This window comes from Aspergillus aculeatus (genome assembly GCF_001890905.1).
Source record: "Aspergillus aculeatus ATCC 16872 unplaced genomic scaffold ASPACscaffold_4, whole genome shotgun sequence".
NCBI classification, from domain to species: domain Eukaryota; kingdom Fungi; phylum Ascomycota; class Eurotiomycetes; order Eurotiales; family Aspergillaceae; genus Aspergillus; species Aspergillus aculeatus.
Genome location: NW_017962979.1, coordinates 516,652 through 541,009, shown reverse-complemented (window position 1 = coordinate 541,009; position 24,358 = coordinate 516,652). Strand labels below are relative to the sequence as shown.

Genomic DNA, 24,358 nt, shown 5'->3' with positions numbered 1-24,358 from the left:
TCCTTCGTCGATTTGTCTGACACAGGTCTGCATAGGCAAGGACAGGGAAAATAAAAAAGAAAGATGCGCCATCCTTTTGACGATGATGACAGGGTCTCTCCAGCCCAGCAAATAGTTGTCTGGCACGGACTCGATCGCTTTCGCTTGGAGTTATTTTTACTTTTCCCCCTTCTAGCTTGAAATCTTGACTCTTGTTTTCCTTTTTCTCCTCTGGCTTTTTTTTTCCCTGCCCCTTCCAATTAATGATGACTCCACATCGGCCTTGCGTGTGCTCTTCCCCCTCCCACAACCTCCCCCAATGCCCTTAGGTGCCTGGCTGGCCACCCTGGGCTCGTCGAATAGCGACTGTCTAGTACCAACTCTATCTTGCAAGCTATCGAGAACGAGGGCAAGCTTCTCATTCGACGATTCATCACAATTCTGCATTGGCCTGGAGATCCTGGGAAAGATCCCCCCGGGCTCTAGTGCAGCAAGGGCCTGACAGCTCCTCGAGTTTCCTTGAGGTCCCTTCATAAACTCGAGATACCTCGTCTCTTGAGCTGTCTGGTGTGTTCTCTCCTTCTTTCTTTCTTTTCTCTCTATTCTGGGTGAAGACTTCGTCCGGCGACTAGGTGGGCAACAGTTGGGTCACGGTCAGCTGTATATACAAATCCCGTGCACATATCCCAGTTGCATTCTATCCTTTTATTTTAGTCTTTCGTCCCACACGCTCATTACCCCAGTTGACTAGCTTTGTCAGTGCATCACACCTGCCTAGACACCGAGCCGCTGCCCTGCGTCAGATTTCTTGACTCAATTGAACCTTCTTGTTGATCACTTTGTCACGCTCATTGGTCTAGTCGTTCTGCCATACTCAATGCTGACCGTGCCTGATTCTTGTGCAAAATTCCGTGGCCATTCGAGCAGCTGGTAGCCAGCTGCGGTTCACATGCAACGGAGGACCAAGTCATATGACAGCCTAGTTGCACCGAGCCCAGTTGTCCCAACTTGCCGATTGAGTTACAGCACATACCGCACGGGAAGCTGCACCATGTCTCCCCTCTCACAAGAGGTTCGGGCAGAGAGCCCGGCTTTGATGCCATCCGATTCGAAGAGTGATCAAATGACCGACTTCCTGAAGTATATCGAGACTCCAAGCGGGGCCCCGCAGTCGACGGGGGCTCGCGATATATTCCGAGCCGGTCAAAGACGTCTCCGACAACTTGCTCAACGCCCACGGAAGAATCTCGACCCCCAATCCAAAGCTGAAGAGACGGCTCGTCAGCTGATGGCGCTCCAGGAAGGGGGATTCCTACCGTCGCATGTTGCCCTATCACCCAAGCTTGCACCCAAGCGATCATCCCACAAGCAAAGCTTAGACTCCAGCCGTTCCTCGTCCAGATCCATCACGAATCTCAGCTTCAAGTCCAGTTCCCGCAGAGACGTCGAAAGCATTGGACAGCCCTGGCTGAGTGACCCACTGGAAAAGAAAGACAAGCCTGATACCCAAGCCAGCCACCCTTCTTCGCTTGATCTCCGAGAATTGACCTCGATGGTGGAAGCGGCCGTGTCATGCCCCACGCAGCCAGACGATATCGACCCACCCCCTTATCGGCCAGTCGAAATCTCGGAGCAGAGTGCTTCGAGGTCAAATGACAATCGGACTAGCACGTTAAATCCGCCATCGGACCAGAACACTCGTCGCATGGAATGTATAGAAGAAGGGGATACTGCGGCCAGTAGGCCGGATACAGATGCTCCTGTAGGGATAACGCTGCCCCGAGATCAGCTGCGTGAGGAGCAGCGGGATTTGAACGCAGGACAAAGCTAACTTTCAATAGTCCCAACTCACGAAGGGCCAGAGCGCAGATTCCCGTCGATCGAGCACAGAATCCAAGGCTTCGGCATCTGGACCAGTGTTAGCTAGTACACAGAGCACTCAAACTCAACCTCATCCAACATTGAAATTGTTCCCCGATACGCTACCTCCGCGAGTATCTAGTAAAGGAGCGTGGCGCATATCAGGTGGCCGTCCAGCAGCGCCCGGCGGAGTCCTTCCTCTCGCACCTGCTCAACGTGCTATGATTGAGCCAGTGAGCGAATGTACTAAATCAGAAGCAGATTCTACGTCCACAGAGCAACAGCCTAGCACCGCTCCAGATAATCAGAACAAGGAGACATCAGGAGAACTGCAAGGAAAAGAAGGCACAGACAGCTCGAAGAGCGAGCCGCCGAAGAAAAGCTGCCGGCGGCCTTCCTCCTTGCCAATGTGCGCCATCGATGCATTTCCCATTCCAGCACCCATGAGACCTCTGCCATCATTACCTGAATTGGGTCCTGCTGTTACTGTCCACGAGCGGACAATGTCCGCCCGGCCCGCATCCTCTACAAGATTGATGCTAGTGGGCAAACGGTCAACTGCTGAGAATGATATTGAGATAAATGATGAGATCAATGGCGAACCAGCTGGATCTGCACCAAACGCGCCAGGGCCCAATACTCTGGTGCGAACAGGCCCAAGCCGTGCGGAGCGGGTCACCCTGAAGAAGCGTGATGTGACTACAGGCCGTCTCTATCTTAAGGGCCTGGACCCTCCTGAAGAAGGGAACGAGGAGGAACAGCCGGCCGATGCGTTGACACCGGAGCCTGAGACCTCCCGAGATGATAAAAATATCTCAAACGCTCGCAAAAACATCGAGCACCAGCCGGATTGCAACACACGGTATCAGCGAATAGTGGCTTCGGAGCCCCCATCGCCACCACCGCGCTCACCCCCGCCAATGAACCCAGCGAGACATTCCACTGGTCAGGCTGGTCGACAGTTTTCGGCCTCTGCGAACAAGTGGGACCAGGTTCTCTCCGAAGAGCTTGAGCTGCAGTCAAAGCTGAATAAGACGATTGGAGTACAGCGAAGCGGCAGCGTGCATAGCTCAAGCACTCAAGAGAGGTTGGCCAAAGAGAAGAGTCTCAAGGTTCGCTCTGAATCGCCACTGCCATCGTCCGATGACGATTGCACCGGTGCTAGTAGGCGGACTCGTCCAGCTGCAGGGCGGCGGCGTCGTTCCAGACCGACACCTTTAGCTTTCATGGAGCAGGCCACAAACAGGCCTCGCTCTGCCAAGAAGTCCTTATCGGGACATAAGATTCCACTGACACCCAGAGACTATCGATTGCATGGCTTTGAGGGCCACTCACCGGAGTCCTACCACTCTCAAAGGACCAACCAGTCGCAGGAATCACGAGATGCCAGGCAGTCGACCCAGATAATTGAGGCTCTCGAGGAGCGCATCACGCATCTCGAGCGACAAAATAAGATCTTGCAGGCTGCTCTCTTAGCCGCGCTGGATGTTGGCACCAAGCAAAGTCTGGAGACTGTGCTTGGGGGGTTGACTACGCCGCCGGCGACCGCAACCCCAGGCACGGGAAGATCTTTCTCATCGGGGGCCAGTACTTCGGTGTCGACACGTGCACGGAAGTCATACTCGAGGAGAAGCAAGAAACCCCCCTTTCGGCCTGAGAGCTGGATTGCTAGTCCAGGGTCTAGTCGGAGGGGTAGCTATGGGACGGATGATAGTGCCAATGTGCAGGAGCTCGAGGATATGATGGAGGACTTTGACTTGGACTGGATGTCGGAGAAGTCGGAGGCTTAGTGCAGGGAGGAGACTGCCAGGGTGGTACATGATGTGCGACGTGCACTTGTTGAGTGCTTTTTTCTAATCAATCTTTCTTGTGAGTATTACTATTGACTTGAGTCAATCCTGTTCAGCTTGGCTTCGCCGTGTCATTCTTTGATTTCCTTTGTGTTTTGCCCTTTGAAATCCACGATACCACTTTGTTTCTTTGGTTTTGGGTCTTGTATATTATGAGCAGCATTGAAGATATTTCTATGGATTGCGATGCATCGAGTCTTTGCAGCTGTACTTTTGGCTCTGAAGATAGGAGATTGTTCGCATAGTAAGTTATAGTGTAGTGTAAGTTAACTTAGTTGTAGTTGAGGCCCCTGATGAGTCAGCATGTAGACGGGAGCAGCAAAACAACACCGCCATAAACAGCAATCAGCAAACAGCACAGCTCACAGCTCATAGCTGAACTTTGCCCCTTCACAAAGCTTCCACCCCATCCCGCTTACCAGACAGTCCCTTGTTCAGGCAGGACATGCTTTATTTCCGGCCAAATTCCTCCCTTTAAGACTCCCCTCCTCTACCATCTCCTCAACCCCACAGCGCCGGCTCCGCGGTCAACAAGAAATATGGCGACCACCACCTCAGCCGTAGGTCTCCCCAGCCGATATCTTCTCGCTCCACGCTATCATAAAAATGATGATGAAGCTCACCCAGGCTTTTTGTTTCAGTCCCCGCAAATCCCCCACCACGTCACCGCCCTCCTCTCGCACCTCACCTCGCGCCCCGGCGTGCAGTCCACCTTCATTCTCTCCCGTAAAGACGGCTCCATTATTCAGAGCACGGGGTTATACGCCTTTTCGCCGACGACCCGTCGCCCGAGCAGACCTACACCTTCACCTACACCAGCACCTATCTCTAACCCAGCCTCATCGCCGTCGCCAGCCACAGCCCCAGCGACAGCTACAGCTACCCTCCCAAACCTGAACACTGTCCCTGTTTCTGGTTCTGGTTCTAGTCCTACAGCCCCGCACCCCGACCAACAACAAGAAGGAGTACAAGAACAGTCCACCAACCCGACAACCCTTGACGCCACAGAAACCGTCCCCGCTGTCCCAGCTACAGAAGAAGAAAGCGCAGCAGAAGCCGATCAACCGGACGAACCCCCCACGAACACAGACAAAGACACATCCCCCATCGCCAATCCCGACCCCACCACCCCGCAAACCCCACAAGTGACCACTCTCCCAATCCGAACTAAGGAATCAGCAGCAGCAGCAGCAGCGCAACAAGAGCATGAACAAGCGCAAGCCCAAGAGCAACAGCAAGAGAAATACACCCCCTCGCCCGCCGAGACCCTCGCCGCGCATATCTTCGCGTACGTGACGAGCGCGGCGGAGTTGAGTGCCGTACTGGCTGATCCGACCTCTGACGGGGCTGGTGGTAGGCAGCAGCTTGGGTATGGGGTTGGGGGTGGGGTGGAGGCTGGGAATCGAAGCGGGGAATTTAGGACTGGGCATGGAATTGGGCAAGGGCAAGGGCAAGGGCATGAACAAGGGGAAGGGGAGCGCGACGAGGAGGAAGAGGAAGGGGATGAGGTGAAGTTGTTGCGGTTGCGGACGAGGAAGCATGAGATTGTGGTGGTGCCGGATCGGAAGTATTTGCTTTGTGTGGTGCATGGGCATGGCTCTGGGCATGGGGGTGGAGCGGGAGCTGGAGCTAAGGGTGCGGTTGGGGGCGGGGTGAGGAGGTGATTTTGAGATACCTGGGAAGGGGAGAGTTGAATGGGTTCTGGGGGCTGTGGTTGGTGTGTATAGGTTAGAGGTAGGGATATACCCGGTGGATTTACATAGTATAAGGAGAGGTATGATGGTTTCTGATGATGCCAGTCCTATCAATTCTCCTTTGACGGTATGGATGCATAGTCGCGAGTACTCCCAAAAAAAGATAATAAGAATTAATCCAAATCCACCCCAACGACAGAAATGAGCTATAACGATAGATCTCTCACCATAACGACAACACCCCTCCCTCCACCAGCACAACCCACCCTCTAAACCACAAAAGCCCCCCTCTCAAAACCTCCCTACTCATCCTCCCCAGGCAACCGCACCCCCTCCCACCCCCTCCGACTCCCATCCCCCAAATCCCCCGCCGACCCCCACCGTCCAATGCCCCTCCACTCCGACAAATTCGCCCACCCAATCTGCTGCAACCCGCCAAACCCCCCGACCCAATAAACCTGCTGCACCACCAACCGCGCCCAGAAACTCTCATGCGGCGCCCCCTTCCGGTGCGGCAACCACGCCTTCGAATCCGGATGCGCACGCAGATAACACTCCGTCAGTCGCGCCTCCACCTCGTCCCTATCCCTACCAGTCGAACGGGCTACCGCCTCGAAATCAATCCCCTCCACATACCCCAGCAGCGTGACGCGCGGTAACCCCGCGGGACTCAGGGGAAACCCGGGGAACACGGGCTCGGTGCGGTTGACGTGGTCCCACCACGACAGGGAGAGCGAGAGGTTCGACCCGTGCGCTGTGTTGCGGAAGGTCGTGGCGACGTTGAGGGCCAGGAAGATTGGGTTGCCTTGTCCTGTTGCTTCTTCATTCTCTTGGGATGATGAGGAGGAGGGGCTGGAGGTGGTTGGAAAGAGGGCGTGCTCGCAGTCGGACAGGTACTCGGTCAGGCTGATGGAGTGGCCGGCGACATCCTCGGGGATGTGGGCGTAGGCGCGGCTGTTCGCGGGGAGTGGAGAGGGGAAGATCGTGGAGGCGGTGCCGGTGGGGGAGAGGGCGAGCAGGCGGCGGGCGAGGAGGGTGGATTCGAACCAGCTGGGGGCTTTGTATGCCTCCCTCTCCTCCTCCTCAGAGGAAAAGGAGAGGGAGGGGGATAGGGACGGGGAATCGGTGATGGGGTGGATGTGGTAGAACGCTGCGTCTGGATGCTCTGGGCCTAGCTCTGACCCGGGCTGGAGGAGGTGCTGTGTCGAGGAGAGAGGGTCGAGGACAGGTGAAGCGCCGCCGACATTCAGGAAAGTGGTGGTGCAGAGGAGGGCGAGGGTGGAATAGAGGGTTATGGCGGTCGTGGGGGCCATCTTTGCGGAGAGGTTCTCAGCACTACTGATGCTGGTGCGGATATGCTGCACCCTTGACCGGCACACAGAGGATGAGAGAGAGCTTGTAAGGAGTTAAGTTGTGGACTCGGGAGTGTTGTTGATGAACTGGAATGAACCGAGGTGACGCCAAGATGAGGGGAAGAATGGACCATCTGATCTTATCTGATCCCGCTAGACCCGACTTGTCGTCCCACTTCGCTCCATCCGGTGCTATTACAGCATGTGACCCTCTCCGTCTCTGACCGACCGGTGAATGAACCTTCCGGGCTCGTCCGACCTCGCTGCTTGTTCCGGTCCCTTCCGGACATGTCTGCCTCAGGCGTTACTGGGCGGGCAATGGGCGTAGGCCGGCAACAATGAGTCACTAGTGCCAACTAGCGTCTCCCCGGTGAACCAACGCAACAGACCCAAACAAACGCCCCTGACCTCTGGCCACTGGCCACTGTCCAAACGTATGGATCATCCCCGCCTGACCAGTTCATCCACATTTCCAACATCATACTTGCGGTGAGTCATACCGGCGCCCGCGGGGACCCTCACCTGACATGGTTCCTTGCGCTGGGCCAGAGTGAACTCATGGCTAGGCAGACTACGAATAGTTGGGTGGCGTCAAATCAGGCCATCTACACCAGACAAAGGCTTGATAACACATAGTATTGGTCATCGTCAAAGAGCCAATCGACTCTCATGCTTCTAACTATCAAAGAGTATCCGACTCAACTCCGCAGGGTGCGAGGTAAAATGTGCAGCCCCTCCCGATATGATGATGTGCACCCGCAAGCAGCCAATAACAGAAAGAAAAAAACCCAGGCCCTTCCCACCACACTCCAGTCCCGTAAAAACAAAATAACGATGGGTCAATAGGTAGGTGGTAATAAATGTGGACAAGAAAATGGAAAGTGTGCAGACGAAGACCTCCCCAACGTACATCGTACATCAGTGACCGCAAAGCCGCAGCCAGACAAAGAAAAAAGCAACAAGACTCCACAGAGTCGGAAAACCAGCTGGAGGGTATTTACAAAGACCACGACTTTTGTTTTCCCCTTAAGAACGCGCACGAATGAAAAAAGTTCGCACAAAACTTTTCCCTTCCCAGAATGCGTCTTCCGCTGCTGTGCTGCGAGTACACAAAGAGAGTCACTCGTTCGACGAGCTCAGAAAAGTCAATCAGAATAGGATTAAGCAATAGCTGATTTGTAAAGAGTGCCCCCGAGAGCGGGGCTGGAAGTGAAGGAATGAAGGCACCGAGTTCAACCCAAGTAGTCCGCCCGCATGCTCGGGTGAAGTGCAACCTTCCTGGCTTCGCTACCACAGCAGGCCCGTTTCATGCCGGCCGGACCGGACAGCGGCGCCGGGTAGTTAAAAGCATTCAACTGATGCAGAGTGAGCGACGGCGCAGAGCCAGGTCCAGATCCCATCAGCACATCCGCCATGCTGCCATCATAGAGCACAGGCCGCTCGGCCAGTGCGCTAGCCTTGGCCAACTGACGCACATGGCTCTGCAGTAGCATATCCTCCGATCCAGTGCGACCGCGCTTACGGCCTTGGCCCGTGGGTTTGTGCTGACGGGAAGTGGCGCCAGACAGTTCACACAGGCTTTGGGCCGCCTCATGCGTGGACGTCAAATCAATCGGGTGCTCCATAGAGTAGCCGGAGAGATCCGGGACTTGACCGATAGGACCAGTGTAACTTTCCGGGGAACTGTAGACCGGGCCAAGCGAAACTTCATCCAGGGGAGACACGATGGCTAGATTCTTTCGGCCCTCCTTCAGAGAATTGCCAGTGCAGCGGAGCGTAGCCTGTACGGCCAAACGAGGCATCGAGGCCCCCGTGACCGAGGAGCACGACGACATGGAAGACGACCGCGAGGACTGTGAGGACAGAGTCGACACATCCGACACCATCGAATCCGGAGACGAGGTGGAAGAGGCCGAGCGAGCCAAGGAAGACCGGCGTACGAGGCTAGGGTAGCCATCAAACGTGCTAGGCTTAGGACAAAGCGATAGCGGCGGGCGCTGGTCGTAGACCGACCGCGCCGTGCACATACCTTGTACCTGCGACATAGCAGCTTGCATGTAACGCCGATGAGCAGCCACACCGCCAGCACTCACTGCAGGAGTGGAGGCGATGCTCGACTGGGGGGTCATCTGGGGAGTCGGCAGCATCTGAGGCTGTGGCATGGGTGGAAGGGACGGCAGGGAGTTCTCCCGTTGGACCATCGATTCCAGAGCCAATGGAGGCAGAGAGACAGAGTCATTCGTAGGAAGCCTGGGCAATTCCCTCCGGATCGAGGTGCCGCGGGGAGATGGCGATTCTGCCACGGAACAGGAGTCGAACGCTCCTATGCTCGAGGGAGTCGCAGGGCTGGCGTCCAAGTCGTCCAACTCGGGGGTGAGCTTGGGAATGATCGTGCGCCAGCACTGGCCATCATCGACCGGCATGCTGCTTGCGCCCGGGGTGAAGCGCAGCACGATGTCAGTCCACCGTTGAAACAGTGACTCGGGGATGTGAAGTCGCCAGTTAACTGCTTCGAGGAACATGAGCTCATTCTGGTTGATCTCGGCGGTATTCAAGCCGGAGATCTTGCTCCAGGCACGAGCGGAGTAGTTGCGGTCCTGGAGGTATTTCGAGGCGAGAATCAAAGCCGCCAAGAACATGCGCCGCCCGCACTGCATAGCCCGACAAGCGGACTTGCCTCGGGATTGTTGGTCTTGCGTCAGATCGTGGCTGGGCACGTGCGACTTGATCTTGATCAAGTAGTACAAAGCCACCTGCAACGTGCTGTAGCTAGTGCGCGAGCGACGGAGTGTCTCTTGGATGAAAGTGCGGAGGGGCAGCACGCCTTTGCAACCAGTCGCCGAATCACTCCGGAGCGACACTGCGGATAGTGGCCAAATGGCCTCGACGATCTGCGACGCGGTATCTTCATGGGGTGGTTCTTAGCTCCGATACTTTTTTTAACAACGTGTTCAGGAGTCTCTCCACAACTTACCGACAAGGTTATCAACGAAGTTCACCTTCCGCTCCGATTGTCTCAAGAGACAGGGCGGAGGCCGCGTGCATGATGCGCCGTTCGCCTGAGTGGCGCTGTTGGTCCGCCGGGGATGCTTACGCAACTCGGGCGGGACAACGGCCGACTCGGCAACTCGGGGAGCGTTTCCCCTTAAGCAACCACGTGCTCCCACCACCGAGAGGCCCCTTCCTCCAGCCGCGTATTCTCCTTCATTCTCCCAGATCACGTCCACCGGCAGCGTGGCAGCGGAGGAAACCGAGCTTTGGGCAGGCACGCCGTCCAGCGAGAAGACCGAGGAGGTAGAGGAAGAGGCGGAGGAAGAGGCCGACGATGCGTAGGGGTGCGCATAGGCTGCTCTGATTTGAGAGTTCGGGTTTGGATCCTTCAAACCCAAAACGTCAATCCCTGACATATCCGGGATGATGTCCAGTCGAGAGACCTTGAATACTTTTAACAGATAGAAAAAAGATTCGAAGTACCTCAGATGGTCATCCAGAAGGCTGGCAACCTGTTGCTAGACTTCTCAACTGCTGGGGAGCCGCGGAGATGGCCAAGAAGTGTGCGTTTGAATTTGTACCGGGATTATCAAGTAACCGTTATGCTGTAGACCGTAAACGAGTAGCCGTAGGACAGAAAGCCGTCTTTTTATGAGCAGGCGACGGCAAACCCTTAGTAGCGAAGAATCGCCAGTGTGGTATGAGTCGAAAGTGTGAATTAAGGTGTGAGTCAGGGGAAGGCGACAATAACCATCCACCACAGACGTGGGTAAATAGCTGGTGGAAGAGAGGTAGCGAGGTTGGGTGCGAAGAGGACGAGAGTTAGGTAGGCAGTGGGTAACCGTGTTATTCACCGTCTACTGTTCCGATCACCGGGTGTAGAGTTTCCGGAGATATCAAGCCGAATATTGCGCAACAAAAGAGACACGTAGGATGACAACGTGATTCTTTCCGGTGACAGATGCCGTTTATGTCAAAGAGCACTTTAGATAGAAGCGATCTTGCCAGAGATTCGGATATCTGAGACCAAGGAAGCAGCAACACGGGCGATCGGAACAAGAGATTTCGAAACAACAGGGTACATCTTGAGGTATGGGGTGTAGTATATCAAGGGCCGATAGAACGGCGAACTGTCACAAACAAGCAGGCGGCTACTGTATGCAGCGGCGCTTGTTCAGGCAGTCAACGGTCTATCGGATAAGAGGGATAGCGCGGTGGAGGAGTTGGTAGTTGGTGAGGCTCAAATAGGCTGAAGGCGAAAAGGGATCGAGTCAGCAACGATCAAGTCAGATAACTAATCTTTTTTTATGATTTCGGGAGGCGTTGTGTAGATATGAGTGTGTGTGCGCAGTTTTATGATGACTCTTACTCCGGATCTCACTAGGCAAGGAACCGAAGAAGGCTTTAGGCTTTCTCCTGTCCGGGTGACTATTAAGAGGCGGCGGGCGGAGCACAAGACAGACAAACTGACAATAGTGACTAACTTGGGGGCGATCCAGTTGCCAGACTAGCCAGACTAAAAATGATTCAGGTTGAGATGGCAACCTGAAATCAGGCAGGGAGGCAAAATAGCAACACACCGGGAGAGGGAGGGAAAAACAAGAAGACCAGACTATTCGAGTAAAAATGGAAAGCGTGGTTACTCACCGCGGGCGAGAGTGGCGAGAGTGGCGGGACTTTGGTGGGTGTGAGTCGAGCGGACGCAGGGACCGCTTTTCTTCAGGGCGAGTTCAAGAGCGGAGAGACAGAAACAACGGGGAAACAATGGGAAAATCAGACCACCAAAATCCAGTACAGAAGAAAGAAAAACAATGGACTCTGGCTCACACTCTCTTCCTAAAAGGGGAACAATAGAAAAGGGGAGAGGGGAGTGTGGGGGAGGAGGGAAGGGAATAGAGAAGAAAGAAAAGGAAAGGAGAAGAGAGGCACGGGGGAGAGGAAGAAGAAGAGGAAGAAGATGAGAGTCGAGGTGAATGAGTCGAGTGAGTCGAGTGGGAAGGCAGGAGTAGAAGGGGAAAGTAGCAGTAGAGGGATCGGGAACTGGACGGGAGCGGATATCGAGTGGAGGAGGAGGACGACGAGGAGGAGGGAGGGCGATGACTCTTCTGTGGCTGTTCCCGCACGATAACTGGGCCTGGTCCAGTCCTACTTAATACACTCCACACTGCAACGACTAGAAGGGCCCGACTTGGGCATTACACTAAGTCATTTGCTGATGCTTATTTGTTGTTCGTGACTGATGATGATACTCAATAGACTGACTTATTCATTCTGCATTGGCTAAGTTAACTAACGTTACCAACGAGGATAATCTAAGCAACTGCCCAAGTACTTTCAAATCTCCCCGATGATCCTGTAGTTCATGATGATCCTCTTGCTCATCATCATTGCTGAGTATTATTCTATTATTCATCCAGCGGAGGCAAAGACAAATGTTTCCCCTCCCTTCCCCCTCTTCGATGTCCCTTCTTTTCCTTCGATGGATGGCAGGATGACCATGGGCGAAGAAACCTATTACGAACCGCGCCCCCCTCCTCTCTCCCCCCCGGCACTTTCTGGATTCCATCCCATGTTTGTGAAATGGATGGGGTGGTATCGGCATGACTAAGAATCCACGACAGACCCAACCCCCATTTCTCCGGCCTGGTGGAGTCACTCAGCCATCCGTTCAATGATAACCACCACCTTAGCTACGTTAGCAATGGTGGTTGAACTCGTTCGCTACCCTATCTTGAGCTAGTGTGCTATCATCGGACCGCCCAACCATCCCCATACTCCGGTAGTTTAGTTCTCTATCAGTTCCTTTCTCTTCTATCGATAGGGGGTGGACTAGTTATCTATCTAGATGCTTATGACGATGACTGTTGTCCTACCCCGTCGGGAAGAAAAGAGAGAGGGAAAAAAAAGCCACGCAGCACTGCCAACCGGCTCCTTATTCTTTGAGAGCGACATCGGCTATCAACTAGTTACATATTATGCATTATCAGCGAGTACTCAGTAATTAAGCGACGAACATTGCTAAGCTGACTACTATATAACAGCCGGGAGCAACTTACACTTGTCCATTCAAAACGCGACAAGCCCATCGCGTTGACGTCTATACCCCATAGCAGGCGGGCGGTATTGCTCAGGGATAAATCAGCCGAAAGCCAGTTGGTGCACTAGGCCCCCCATCCGCCGAAGCTAGTTTGATCACAACTCAGAAAGTGACTTTTATGGTGCTACATTGGTTACTTTGTTCACGGTACAATTTTGTGCATTCGGAGTTCTCCATCCATCCACCCACAAAAAAATAAGAGGGCGGGCTGCCGGTTTCGTTCGACGACCCAAGGGAAAGGGGAAGCAGAAAACTTCGGGACTGCTTGGTCAGTCAGCCAACCACCGCGGACGGATTATTTGCCAGCCACGCCACCCATAGAAGAAAACTCGTACGGGTGAGGCAGTGACACGTACATGCCCACACACTCCCAAACATGGCGAGATCTCTGCCCTAAATTTACCATCCTCCTCCTTTTCCCGAAGGAGGCGTCACCAGGTAGGGAGAAGAAAATAGAACAAAAAAAAGTCTTCGTTTGGGGATAGTCCACGAGCATACGCCCTCACATCTTAGTCACATACTACGTACATAGCACAGCCCGTACACTGTATACTCTGTAGGTAGGCCATGCTGAACATCTCCTTCTATCCACTATCCACATGTCTTGCTGCATTAGAAGTTGTACCTCCCGATTAGAACAACTAGCTGTGGAACCTCTTTCCGCCCACTCCCCCGTCATCGGTCCCGTCAGGTAACCCTCCTCATGCTTAGGCTGAGCCCCAGGCAGCCAGGCAACAGCTCCCCTTTTTCCGGCTCAACACTTACTCCGGAAAGTCTCCGCCCGCAGCCGCCTGCGCGGGTTGTATGATTAATGCTTTGTCGTATTGGAGGTCCCTTGACCATGAGATCTATATCCGGATATCCGTTATCCAGAATCCGTCAGGCTATGTGCCCTTTCTTATCCAATGTTCACACAGAGTACAGTACTCCGATCATTCCAGCCGTATACTCAACTTGATCTTCAATAAGACACAATCCCACAACCCAACAAAAGAAACCCCCCATCAAGTGATACAACAGAACAACCCCCCCTCCTTCAGCGGAATGCCGCGGAAGTGCTAAAACTCACTTCCTGTGCCCTCCAATCCCCCTTCTCTTACTCCGTACCCTCCGTACTAATCAGTCCAATCCTACTGGAACAAAACCTCAACCCCCCAAAGCAAAAAAGCAGTTATTATCAGGGAAAGCGCATAGGACAAGGCTAGAGCCTGTCCATTCACTTCATGCATGCATATCCAAAGAGTTTACGGGAAAGTTTACAAAGTAAGTAAGCATGCAATCAATTTACTGTAGGTACAGTACGGGGGAGTACTTTGGTTCGACAAAATGTCAAGCACAGACAACAGACCTCAGAAAGATGTCAGATGGTTACTAGAATCTTCTGGGTTCTGGGTATGTTACCCCATACTTCCAAACTCCCTGAGTTGTGAAGCTATCATCGTCATCATCGTCATTACTTCTCGCCGAGGTTCCGAGGTAGACTAGGTAGCGGAATTAAGGGACTTCAGCCTCGTGTCCTTGTCGGATGCAGATGTCGATAGAAACGAGGCTAACTAACTAAGAATAGTCTGCCCTCAGCAAAAGAATGGTTAATCGAAGTACGTATAGTCGTCCACCTGAATGTGTACAGCCTTCTTACCCTTACCCTTACATGGAAAGACAAGAATTAAACAGAAGACCAACCAACTTCCTTGGCCCCATGACCTTCAATACCCACAAGGCCAAAGTCATGGCGTGAGTGGCTGAGGGCAAAAGAACATCCATGATTACAGTAAAGAAAGAAAGAAAGAAAGAAAGAGGGGGACGCGCTGTGTGGGGAGCAAAGCAAGCAAGCAAAAGCAAAGCATGATTGGCAAGTGACCGATTGACCGGCCTCTCACTTTTTCGCAGGATTTGTCCTACGTAAGCGGCCGGCCAGACAACTTTTGCCCCAGCCAGCCCTGACCTGACTAAAGAAACCCAGAGAGGTTAAGACTCCGTCTCCGACTGAAAAAAAAACACCACACGCACAAAAGAAGTGGAGCGGAAGGCGCAGAACCCAATGACGCGCGGGGTTAATCGCGCGGGGCCCATGTTGGGACCGACCGCGGCCAGCCTGTCCGGTGAACCTCCAGGCTGCCAGGCTTGCGGTTGGCTACAGCCTATAGGATTTTTGTTGATGCCTGAGGCAGGAACGGATTCTCAGGCATCCGACAGAAACCCCGCAGTGCCCTACAGGGTTGGTGACTTGATTATAACCCGGTATGTACAGTAGCAGCATCAAGCGACTTCGCAGCAGCGGGTGAATATCTTGTGGTTGGCTAGATGCATTCATCGACATGGTATGTAGAGCAGGCTGGCAGAGCACAAAGTAAATTCAGCTTGCACCAGTCCTGGTTCTAGACTGGGAGTTTAACGCACATCTGTGACTACAAGATATATCCCATCCTACTGTATAGATGATCCCGCACGCAAGAAATGGACTCAAGAGTAACAAACTCCATCTACTCATACAAACCACCTTAAAACCTCAAGCAACTAAGTAAAACCCCCCAAGCATAAGTAAGCATAAAACCATTAAAAAAAAAAAAAACCCCCTCATCCAAACGCCCCTCTCCAAACCAACCCCTCACACGCACAAACAGTACATACCTCCCAAAACTCAACACGCCACCAAACAGACTGGAGCATCCAAAACACCACTGCTCCAAACAAACACACATTCCCCAGTCTCTTGCCAGGAAGAACAAACAGGTACTTTTATCCCCGACACCACCAATCACCACCTTCGCCGTCCTCAAAACTTCCATCCAAACAAGGCACTGGGCAGCCCACCCCCTCATCCATGATCATGGATAGAATGAATCCTCCGGATCCTCCGCCCATCCAGAACAGCGGGAACACACAAAACAAAAAAAAAAAAACCTTGAGCATCGATTCGGGAGCAACATGCAGGTGATATGCAGAGCTAATGCCGGCTGATGTGGTGGTGCCCTTTTGACGGGGACGGGGGCCACTCAAAGGGAATCCGTTGCGCAGTATGCTTTTGGTCTTTTGTATGGTTGGTGGGGAAGGGTCGGTTTCGTGTTGGTAGATATTAGCAAGAATTTTATTTGCTCGAGAATTGTACGAGTAAGAAAGGTGGTGTTTGGGTGGGTGGGGCGTGAAGGAAGGCAGCGTGGGTTTGATGTACTGTACTGTGTAGTATGTACTGTAGGTATAGTGCAGAAGAAGGGGATTTTATTTGTGCTGAGGTAGGGTGGAGGAATATCGCCTATGGTTTGTATGTTGATACTTGCTGGGGTGAGGTGGGACTACATTAGAGTCCAAGACCGAGAGTCTAGAGTCAAAGAATTGTATATTGTATGCGCAAATGTCCACACCACAGGCCTGACGAAAGACAATAAGGGGGTCTGCATATACGGAGAGATCCCTCGACCTCATAAAACCCAACCGAGCAGCAGATCGACCCCGTGGATTCACTTGATATCAGCCCGCACCTTCTCCACGAACGCAGTCAGATCCTCTAGGAGATCCGCCGGCCGTTCAAGCGCGGCGAAATGTCCTCCCTATCGTAACGATTAGTTGTATAACTACTTATAGGATCACCGTCACCAAATGAGGAGGATGGACCAACCTTCTCATGCGTATTCCAGAACACCAAGTTCCCAGTCGTCTCGATCCAGGCCCGCGGAATCGGCATCAGCTCCTTAGGGAAGTAAGAGAACCCTAACGGTTTCTTGATGTACCACCTAGGGTTCTCGGCGAGCTGAAGCTTAGGCATGGGGACTTGCTGCGCGCGGTGTTACTACCCAAAAAGGAACGAAGGAAAGCGCAACTCGTAAGCACAAGCTAAAACATACCTCGCGATAATGGTGGATACACCGAGGGAACGACTCGGTGAGCCAGTACAACGACACCGACTCGAGGATATCGTTCAGAGGAATGGGGTCGTCGGGCCAGTCAAGGAACTTTTCTCCGACCCTAATTATTCGCCGATAAGCTTTCCAAGAAGTTGGGGAGAACCACAGAAAGCCGTGTACCAAGGAGCAAAAAAGAAAAAAACTCACCAAGCAAGCAAAGCAACCGGGTTCGCCGAAAGGACGTTCCCGATGGTGCTGGGCCGACTGCCATGCTCGAAACCGTAGGCGGCACCGTAGGTCATGAACCACTCCCCGCGAGCCAGGTTCCGTTTCTCGAACTCGGAGATGGACGATTCCTGCACGTGGGCGGGTTTGCCCATGTAGCATGCGTTCACTGGGGGGTTGTTCTTCCGCGTTAGATCGTGGACCCAGCCCCTCCTGTCACACTGGTAGTACTGATAGGAACTTACAATGAACCGCTGCTCAGTCGAATCAGTAAGCCGTACTTCGACTTCACCCCGAGGGCAACACAAGACTTAAAGAGACATACCTTTGCAAGCATCGTAATCCACCGCCATGATCCGACCAATCCTCGACCCAATATCACCCCCCTGTGCCACATAGCCCCCCTCAAATCCGAGGTTGACCATCACCTGATTGATGACCCGGGCCGTGTCCTCTCCCGTGAAGTCTCGGTCCAGAGGGGGGCCGGAGGACAGTGTAAAGCCTGGAAGGGACGGTACCACGACGTGATACGGAAGCTCCTCCGGGGAGTACTTGTCCTTGAGGAGAGACAGGAGGGGCAGGAACTCCAGGAAGCTACCGGGCCAGCCGTGCAGTAAGACTATAGGGATCGCATCAGCTTTCTTCGAGAAGAGACCGACAAAGTGGATGGTCATGTCCTCGATCTCGTAGGTGAACTGCGGAAAGCTGTTGATGCGCTGCTCTGTAGGTCGCCTTTGGCCCTCCTTGGTGATTAGCGGGATTCGATGTACCGGGGTAAGACTTTGGAGGGAAATGTTTACCAGTCGAAGCTTTTCCATGCCTGTCGTGCTTCAAGGAGCCAGTCTCGAGTGATACCATATTTGCGATCTTCCTGCGAGCTTTCGTAGGTGGGTGGGGCGACCTTAGACAGCTTGACCAGCACGAGGAGCTCTTCGATCTGTGCGTCGGAGATGTGAAGCTGGTAGGGCTTGGGAGGGACCTTGGCTCCGGAAGGGATGTCGCTGTATGCGAGAGCCATTTTGTCTTGGATGAGGAGACTTACGGCTGTGGTCAAAATGGAGGACTGGGTGAATAGATGGTTGATGGTGATGTTGATGTTGATGTTTTTATTATGCAGAACGCATGATGTAACTGCGGGGTCGCGGGACTCATTAATTATCTCTTCTATGCAGCACTGACAACCCATAAGTCAATCAACTGATTGACCCTTACTCCATGATTATTAATATTCCCAACTGGGGTCTGATCGGTGAAGTCAAGAGGTAAGTGTGGCTCGAAGTGACCCAGTGTCGGTGGATCAATGGTAATATCGGCTAGAGCAAGTAAGCCTGCACTAGATTCTTTATGTGGCATGGTGTTGAGTCTAGGAATTAGGCACAAGGCTGCAGTGACCAAAGCGCAGTAACGGTAAGGTGTTGACATGGAGATGATTCTGTGCAAAGGTACATGGTCTATCTGTGTAAATGTGATATAGATCTTTTGTTTGAGTGCTTGGTGCGCGCCCGAAGATACTAATTAATCGCTCACCCCTTCCCTGCTCGTCTGTGGACCTCCAAAACTACCCAAGGAAATGTCTATTCTCACGAGAGAAGCGTCATAGAGCTGGCAGCAAAATGTGTACCGGCTCTTTCAATACAATAGAACCTATATAGTCGTCTCCACCCTCAACCCGGTCATTAAACCCACAGCACGATCCTCCACCGGACTCAGCACTTGTACTCTTTCCAGTCGCCTCTATAGTTCTTTGCGCCGATGGCATCACCTCGGTGTTCGCGGTGAACCAGAAGGATTGAGAAGTAAGTAACATAGAGGTAGGTGAACATTATGCCCCTGCCAGTGGCTGGCATCTGCACCACTACACGGTCGTCCAGCCGATCTCGCCGAAGAATAGAGCAGTGGTGCGGGGGTTCAGCTCGCGACCGAGATAGAATGAAAGCCCATGTGCCCCGTACTCCCGCCATTGACCACGTCTCGCAGGTATCGGTTGGGAGAATTCGTCTTCACACTAAAGCTGCGGATATAAAGGGATATAGAGAATGCGTAAGAGATGATGAGATTGGCGGTCAAGAGCTGCACATAGTGGTCTGTAATATAAATCCAGATGGCGAGGTGGGCATGATGTAGATAGATCCAACACCTGCGATAACTAGAGAGACTGCACTTGCAGAGAATGCTGCAATGAGAGATATCAGTTCGCATCGATCTCCAGGAAAGAGCATTTGACAATCGCTCGTCGATACATACCATTGAGGCGATACAGTAGCAGGCGGCCATGGCTCACCAATTTAGTGCCATAGACTTCTTTTGCAAGAAGGATCCTCCATAGGAAGAGGCCAAAGACATAGTAGGCGGCGGTGAAAAGAATAGCTTCTCCGTTCATGAGCTTGCTCATACTAACATCCTGAAGCCCCGTATCTGCTTTCACATTTGCCCAATCATGGGCCGAGAGAGAAGAGAGGGTACGGGACAACCAGCAATATCATTGCAACTAAATGAGGAGAGGTATTTCAGCAATGGCAAACAAAAACTGATGACTGCGACATTCAAGCTGTAGCAAGAGGTTAGCTTTGACTCTAGATGGGACGGAATGGCAAGGCATACAGTCCGCCAAACTTGTACTCGGTTGTCATGAACAGGCCGAGTGGATCTATTGGACGTTGAATGGCAATTCGCAGATGACACGCCAGAGAAACACTCTGAAACTCGCATAGATGCCAGACAAATCCCTGAGTGCGGCCCACTCAGATAAGGTGAATGCCAGGGTTGAAACTTTGTGGAGTAAATCACATCAAAAGCGACAACATCGGTACTCTGGCGCTCATCGAACAGCCCTACATGCGAATGGAATATCTTAGCTTGTCAGTGTCTATCAGTCATTTTCCCGGTTGACTGGAAATCAATATCTGGAAATGTGGTATACACTTGCGCTTCATGTCAACAAGAACCTCAGTTGGGCGTACATTGACGGGAACAATGCTACCTCTGTGAAGCTCGCGAAAGTGGATTCCTCGGAGACTGGAAGGTTTGGGTACGCAAACGAGATTCAGTATCAGAGGCTAGTATACTTGAAAGCCCTAGTCACGATTAGCTAACCATAGTACGAATTGTGTCTACGTCCGGTCTGTGTTGCGAGTTTGTTGTTTGAGAATCTTAGGTTCTGCAGTCATTCAAACAGACAAAGCTCCGGCTTGAAAGCGACATGTTTGGCTCAAAGGATATGGTTCCAGTCCATTTGGAACGAACAATGCTCAAAGTCAGACTGGACTTCAATGTGAGATGACAGGCTATAGCGGCTTATATCGCGGCAACGACTTCCCGCAACACCTTCACAAGCGACTTGAGTTCCTCCTCTGATCCAGGTTAGCAGATTAATCGATCTCTGTAATAGCTCGATGCTTACCCGTATTATAGTGCAGCATACTGATCCGCACGACGCCGTCCTCAATGTCATCCAACCCAATGATATCCTTGACTAGTCGGTGACTATACATATGCCCACTTCGGAAGCCAAACGGCGATCGCTTCTCAACCTCCTCCACAAAAGCCTGACTCTTGATCCCCCTCACCACAAAGCTGATGACAGGAACCCGAAGCTCCTTGCTTGCTGATGGTTCTCCATAGATTGTGATAGGTTCCTCTTCGTTCAGATAGTCCAAAACGATCTTCTGCAGCTTCTCCTCAAAGGCAGCGATCTGATCCCACGCTGCAGAGAAATCAGAACCGAAGTACTCGAGAACCCGAGGGATGCTTTGTGTCAGCTCGTAATTTGCCGAGGCCAGATTGAGCTTTAGATCTAGTGTTTCTGTAGATTTGAAATAGTGGCACAGAGGGCTGATCTGGTCATGGATCCGCGATGCAGCGTAGAGTTGGGCCATATGAGGTCCGTAGACTTTGTACCAAGAAAATGCCTGTCCTTGTCAATATAAGCTGATGTGCCCCTAATGAGCTTCGGACTTACGTAAAAGTCAACGTCAAGGTCTTTGACATCAACCTGTCGGTGTGGGGCGAGTGCGACACCATCGACGCACACTAGGGCCTAGAAGAGGTGAGATTGTAACCCAGATATCGTGTCGCGAAACTCATACTCGGGGATACTGATGCACTATTCTGGTGATCTGCTTGACGTCACTGATAGTGCCGGTGATGTTCGAGGCGTGTGGAAACGCCACGAGCCTTGTCTTGTTGGAGAGCAACGCTTTCAGCTCCTCAGGGTCACAGATGGGATTCTGACGGTCGGAAGCCGACCACCATCTCACTGTCAGTCCCAGCCGCGTGGCGATTCTATCCCAAGCGGCGGAGTTGGCTTCATGGTTCAGTTTCGAGATAATGAGTTCGTCTCCGGGCTGAAAGTCAAGGGCGGTCGATAGGTTGTGAAGGAGCTGCGTGGTCGAAACTCCCAGGCAGATCTAAGGAGAGCTTTATCAGAGTTGATCTAGTCTGAAGTCGATACATCGTACCTCCTTAGGCTTTGCGTTGATGAACTTAGCTGCTGCTTCGTAGCCTTGACCGTAGGCGGCGGTTGACGCTTTGGCTATTTTGTAGGTGGCGCCCAATTGAACGTTGGTGCTCGAGAGGTAGGTCGAAATACTGCAATAGAGTCAAATGAGAATGTGTTCATTCCACAGTGTTTCGAGATCACCTACGATTCAATGACCGAGTCCAAAGCCTGGCTGCCTCCGGCATTGTCGAGGAAGACCTGTTCCTGGTTCAGAGCTGGAAAGCGAGATCTAGCCTCAGGAATGCTGAAAGTCATTGTGTGAGCAACTTAGATGTAGCGATTATGGTAATTGAGGAACGGCTGCGATGAAGAAATTGTTTGGGTAGAAGGAGAGAGGGGAGCAAAGGCAAGAAGAGGAGTGACCCCGCTTGATGACAATCTACTTTCCACCCCACGCGATAATCCACTTCATTCCTTCCCCTCTTCCATCTTCTCATCTCGGAGATCCTTTCCGTTATCTATCAGCTACACACCACCATACAATGCTTTGTGCCATGTGTTGACTGCCTGTACTCGATAAGGAGGGATGACAGATGGTCTTCACTATCTTCATCGAATCCCTTGTTGTTTCGCCAAGACCTCGACCGTCAACGCCTCTTTGATGCATGCGGAGAAATGGTGACATTCGTGTGTTACTCCGACAAGACGCTCTCCAATGTCTTACTCACCTTTATCGAATTAGTTATCATTGACTGCAAGATTTGACGATGGTCCTCCCAATGAGAGCCAATTATTAAGCTCATATTATCCGAGTGCCACCCATGGATCGATCCAGATGCTCAAAGTGGGCGAAGTTGGAGTTTATTCCTAACCGAGCACTAGACAAAGAGCTCTAAATCAGCCCAAATCCATTTCGAAAGAGCTGACACCTACTGGAGCCCTCCGCCCTCCGACCTTCTTATCGGCCTGCCACTGTCTGATCGCATGTTGCATCCAATCGTGGGTCGCCACAGCTATCATCCAGCAGGGGTGCTTATCTTGCTTATCTGACCCTGGGCCATCGATCATCAATGGGAGCCTGCAGGGTATTATAGTCGATCGCCGGGCTACATGCAGTTGCTTCTCCACTGGGGCGCGACACCGTGTGCGACAATCTTATTATCCCTTACGTTGGGTCCAATATCATTTGTTTTGTGCACCCATCTCTCAACCGGGAACGACATCTCCCCAGCATCTCAGTCCATGACGAATGACAAATATCAGCAGATATGAAGTTTGATCGGCCTCACCTTCATGTGGCTCAGTCGAGATCTGCTTTTGCAGAGGGCAATTCTCGGTGGACAAACCTCGACCTCGACCCGGTGCCCCTGCATCGCCGCAAATGGGGCCCTCTCAGTTTCATCTGTAGGACTATCCTATATTAACTTTTGTGTACTCCAGCTGACTAGGGTTAGCTTACTGGATTTCTGATGCTTTCAATGCAGCCACATGGCAGTTTGCTAGTAGCATCATTGCTGTCGGCCTCAGCTGGCGGGAGTCGCTGGCCATTGTCGCCATATCGTTCTTCATTATGTCATTTGTCATTGCCGGAAATGGAGCAGTGGGTGCGATCTATCATGTTCCCTTCCCAGTGATCGCGCGAGCCAGCTGGGGCTTCTGGGGATCATATGTCGCTATTATCTCCCGAGTCATCCTGGCGCTCTTCTGGTTCGCCATCCAGAACGTCAACGGGGGTAATGCAGTGCGGGTCATGATTGGCGCCATCTGGCCCAGTTTCTTGAGACTGAAGAACGACATCCCCGAAGATCAGGGCATCACGACGAACGGCATGGTGAGCTACTTTATCTTCTGGCTCATTCAGCTGCCGTTTCTCTGCATCCATCCGAACAAAGTGCGATGGTTGTTCGTGGCCAAGTCGATCATTGTTCCGATCGCCTGGATTGCGATCCTGATCTGGGCGTTTGTCGCCGAGGGTGGAGGGGACATGTTTGCACAGAAGCCGACGGTCTCTGGTTCGCAGTACAGCTGGGTATTCTTGTCAAGCATGACCGCAGTTCTTGGGAATTACGCCACCCTGAGCGTTAATCAGGTATGCTTTCCATGTTGAGAATGAACTGCGAAAAGTGTCTAACGAGAAGCAGTCTGATTTCTCTCGATACTCGCGTGTCACCCCCAAATGGCAGCTGCTGTACGTGCCAATGCTGCCGATCATCTTTACCTTCATCTCCTTCGTTGGCATTGCCGCTTCATCGGCGGGTCAGGCCCGTTATGGTGGCACAATCCCGTGGGATCCGATCGAGTTGATCAGCCACTGGTCCAGCCGAGCGTGTCGGTTTTTCGCAGCATTCTCGTTTCTGCTGGCTTCCTTGGGCGTCAACATCTCTGCCAACTCCATCTCCGCGGCGAATGACCTGATGGCCCTGTTTCCGGAGCATGTCAACCTCAGGCGGGGCCAGATCATCTGTGGGTTGCTGTCCTGGGCGCTGGTGCCGTGGAAGATCCTCGAGTCGGCGGGCAACTTTATGAACTTCATGTCGGCATATGCGATCTTCCTGGGGCCGATTGCAGCGATCATGCTGTGGGACTTCTGGGTGCTGAAACGCGGCAAGTACGACACTCTGGCATTATACCAGCCACACAACCCGATCTACCGGTACACAGGGGGAGTCAATTGGCGCGCGATTGTTGGGTTTCTGGTGGGGGTGGTCCCGAGTCTTCCGGGGTTAATCAGTTCTGTGAACAGTAGCATCTCGGTCGGGGTAGGGGTCCATCCGTATCAGTTCGGATGGCTGCTGGGGTTTGTGGCCACCAGCATTGTGTACGTGGGGCTGTCCTTCTGGTTCCCGGCGCGCGAGTCTCTGATTGATAGGGCTGTGATGGCGGAAGAGATCTACGAGGCGCGGGAACCCGTGGAGGGAGTATCGGCTGGCTCGGACGAGGCGTTGCACGAACAAGAGAAGATGAAAGTGTAGTTAATCCCGAGGCAGCTAGAGTACAGTGAAGTACATCATTCCAGGTGGAGCTCCTATT

General features: G+C 52.7%; 7 protein-coding genes across 7 annotated transcripts; 3 read left to right on the top strand and 4 right to left on the bottom strand.

The window, feature by feature from the left end:
* Positions 1–1,030: 1,030 nt before the first annotated feature.
* Positions 1,031–3,629, top strand: ASPACDRAFT_40841 (uncharacterized protein; the record flags this gene model as incomplete). The annotated part of the gene is made up of 2 exons (XM_020200828.1): positions 1,031–1,741; positions 1,821–3,629. 2 exons carry the CDS (start codon positions 1,031–1,033, stop codon positions 3,627–3,629), a joined length of 2,520 nt encoding a protein of 839 aa, XP_020058358.1.
* Positions 3,630–4,206: 577 nt separating this feature from the next.
* ASPACDRAFT_1854033 (uncharacterized protein) lies at positions 4,207–5,417 on the top strand. The gene has a single exon (XM_020197352.1). It carries the CDS (start codon positions 4,229–4,231, stop codon positions 5,351–5,353), a length of 1,125 nt encoding a protein of 374 aa, XP_020058357.1. The 5' UTR covers positions 4,207–4,228; the 3' UTR covers positions 5,354–5,417.
* Positions 5,418–5,685: 268 nt separating this feature from the next.
* Positions 5,686–6,696, bottom strand: ASPACDRAFT_40839 (uncharacterized protein; the record flags this gene model as incomplete). The annotated part of the gene is made up of 1 exon (XM_020200827.1): positions 5,686–6,696. One exon carries the CDS (start codon positions 6,694–6,696, stop codon positions 5,686–5,688), a length of 1,011 nt encoding a protein of 336 aa, XP_020058356.1.
* Positions 6,697–7,967: 1,271 nt separating this feature from the next.
* ASPACDRAFT_40838 (putative G1/S-specific cyclin Pcl5) lies at positions 7,968–10,142 on the bottom strand (the record flags this gene model as incomplete). The annotated part of the gene is made up of 2 exons (XM_020200826.1): positions 7,968–9,640; positions 9,710–10,142. 2 exons carry the CDS (start codon positions 10,140–10,142, stop codon positions 7,968–7,970), a joined length of 2,106 nt encoding a protein of 701 aa, XP_020058355.1.
* A 5,938-nt stretch (positions 10,143–16,080) lies between these two features.
* ASPACDRAFT_1897171 (epoxide hydrolase) lies at positions 16,081–17,978 on the bottom strand. The gene is made up of 7 exons (XM_020198720.1): positions 17,691–17,978; positions 17,216–17,622; positions 17,136–17,144; positions 16,873–17,059; positions 16,666–16,786; positions 16,440–16,595; positions 16,081–16,371 (listed from the first exon to the last, which is right to left on the bottom strand). The coding sequence occupies exons 1-7, from the start codon at positions 17,906–17,908 to the stop codon at positions 16,282–16,284; spliced, it is 1,188 nt and encodes a 395-aa protein (XP_020058354.1). The 5' UTR covers positions 17,909–17,978; the 3' UTR covers positions 16,081–16,281.
* Positions 17,979–20,184: 2,206 nt separating this feature from the next.
* ASPACDRAFT_25021 (putative aminotransferase) lies at positions 20,185–21,643 on the bottom strand (the record flags this gene model as incomplete). Its single annotated transcript, XM_020199305.1, has 6 exons — positions 20,185–20,240; positions 20,291–20,798; positions 20,849–20,926; positions 20,976–21,296; positions 21,348–21,477; positions 21,534–21,643. 6 exons carry the CDS (start codon positions 21,641–21,643, stop codon positions 20,185–20,187), a joined length of 1,203 nt encoding a protein of 400 aa, XP_020058353.1.
* Positions 21,644–22,596: 953 nt separating this feature from the next.
* On the top strand, positions 22,597–24,300 carry ASPACDRAFT_25381 (nucleobase cation symporter-1 family protein; the record flags this gene model as incomplete). Its single annotated transcript, XM_020199327.1, has 3 exons — positions 22,597–22,732; positions 22,783–23,417; positions 23,467–24,300. 3 exons carry the CDS (start codon positions 22,597–22,599, stop codon positions 24,298–24,300), a joined length of 1,605 nt encoding a protein of 534 aa, XP_020058352.1.
* Positions 24,301–24,358: the final 58 nt, after the last annotated feature.

What these genes read in the sequence shown, in the direction of transcription:
- ASPACDRAFT_1854033 (XM_020197352.1), top strand. Translation starts at nt 4,229, where the DNA reads ATGGCGACCACCACCTCAGCCGTAGGTCTCCCCAGCCGATATCTTCTC.
- ASPACDRAFT_1897171 (XM_020198720.1), bottom strand. Translation starts at nt 17,908, where the DNA reads ATGGCTCTCGCATACAGCGACATCCCTTCCGGAGCCAAGGTCCCTCCC. An exon ending in GCATGGAAAAGCTTCGACTG is followed by an intron (nt 17,623 to 17,690) that starts GTAAACATTTCC and finishes GGAGGGCCAAAG; the next exon opens with GCGACCTACAGAGCAGCGCA. An exon ending in GTATCCACCATTATCGCGAG is followed by an intron (nt 16,596 to 16,665) that starts GTATGTTTTAGC and finishes CACCGCGCGCAG; the next exon opens with CAAGTCCCCATGCCTAAGCT.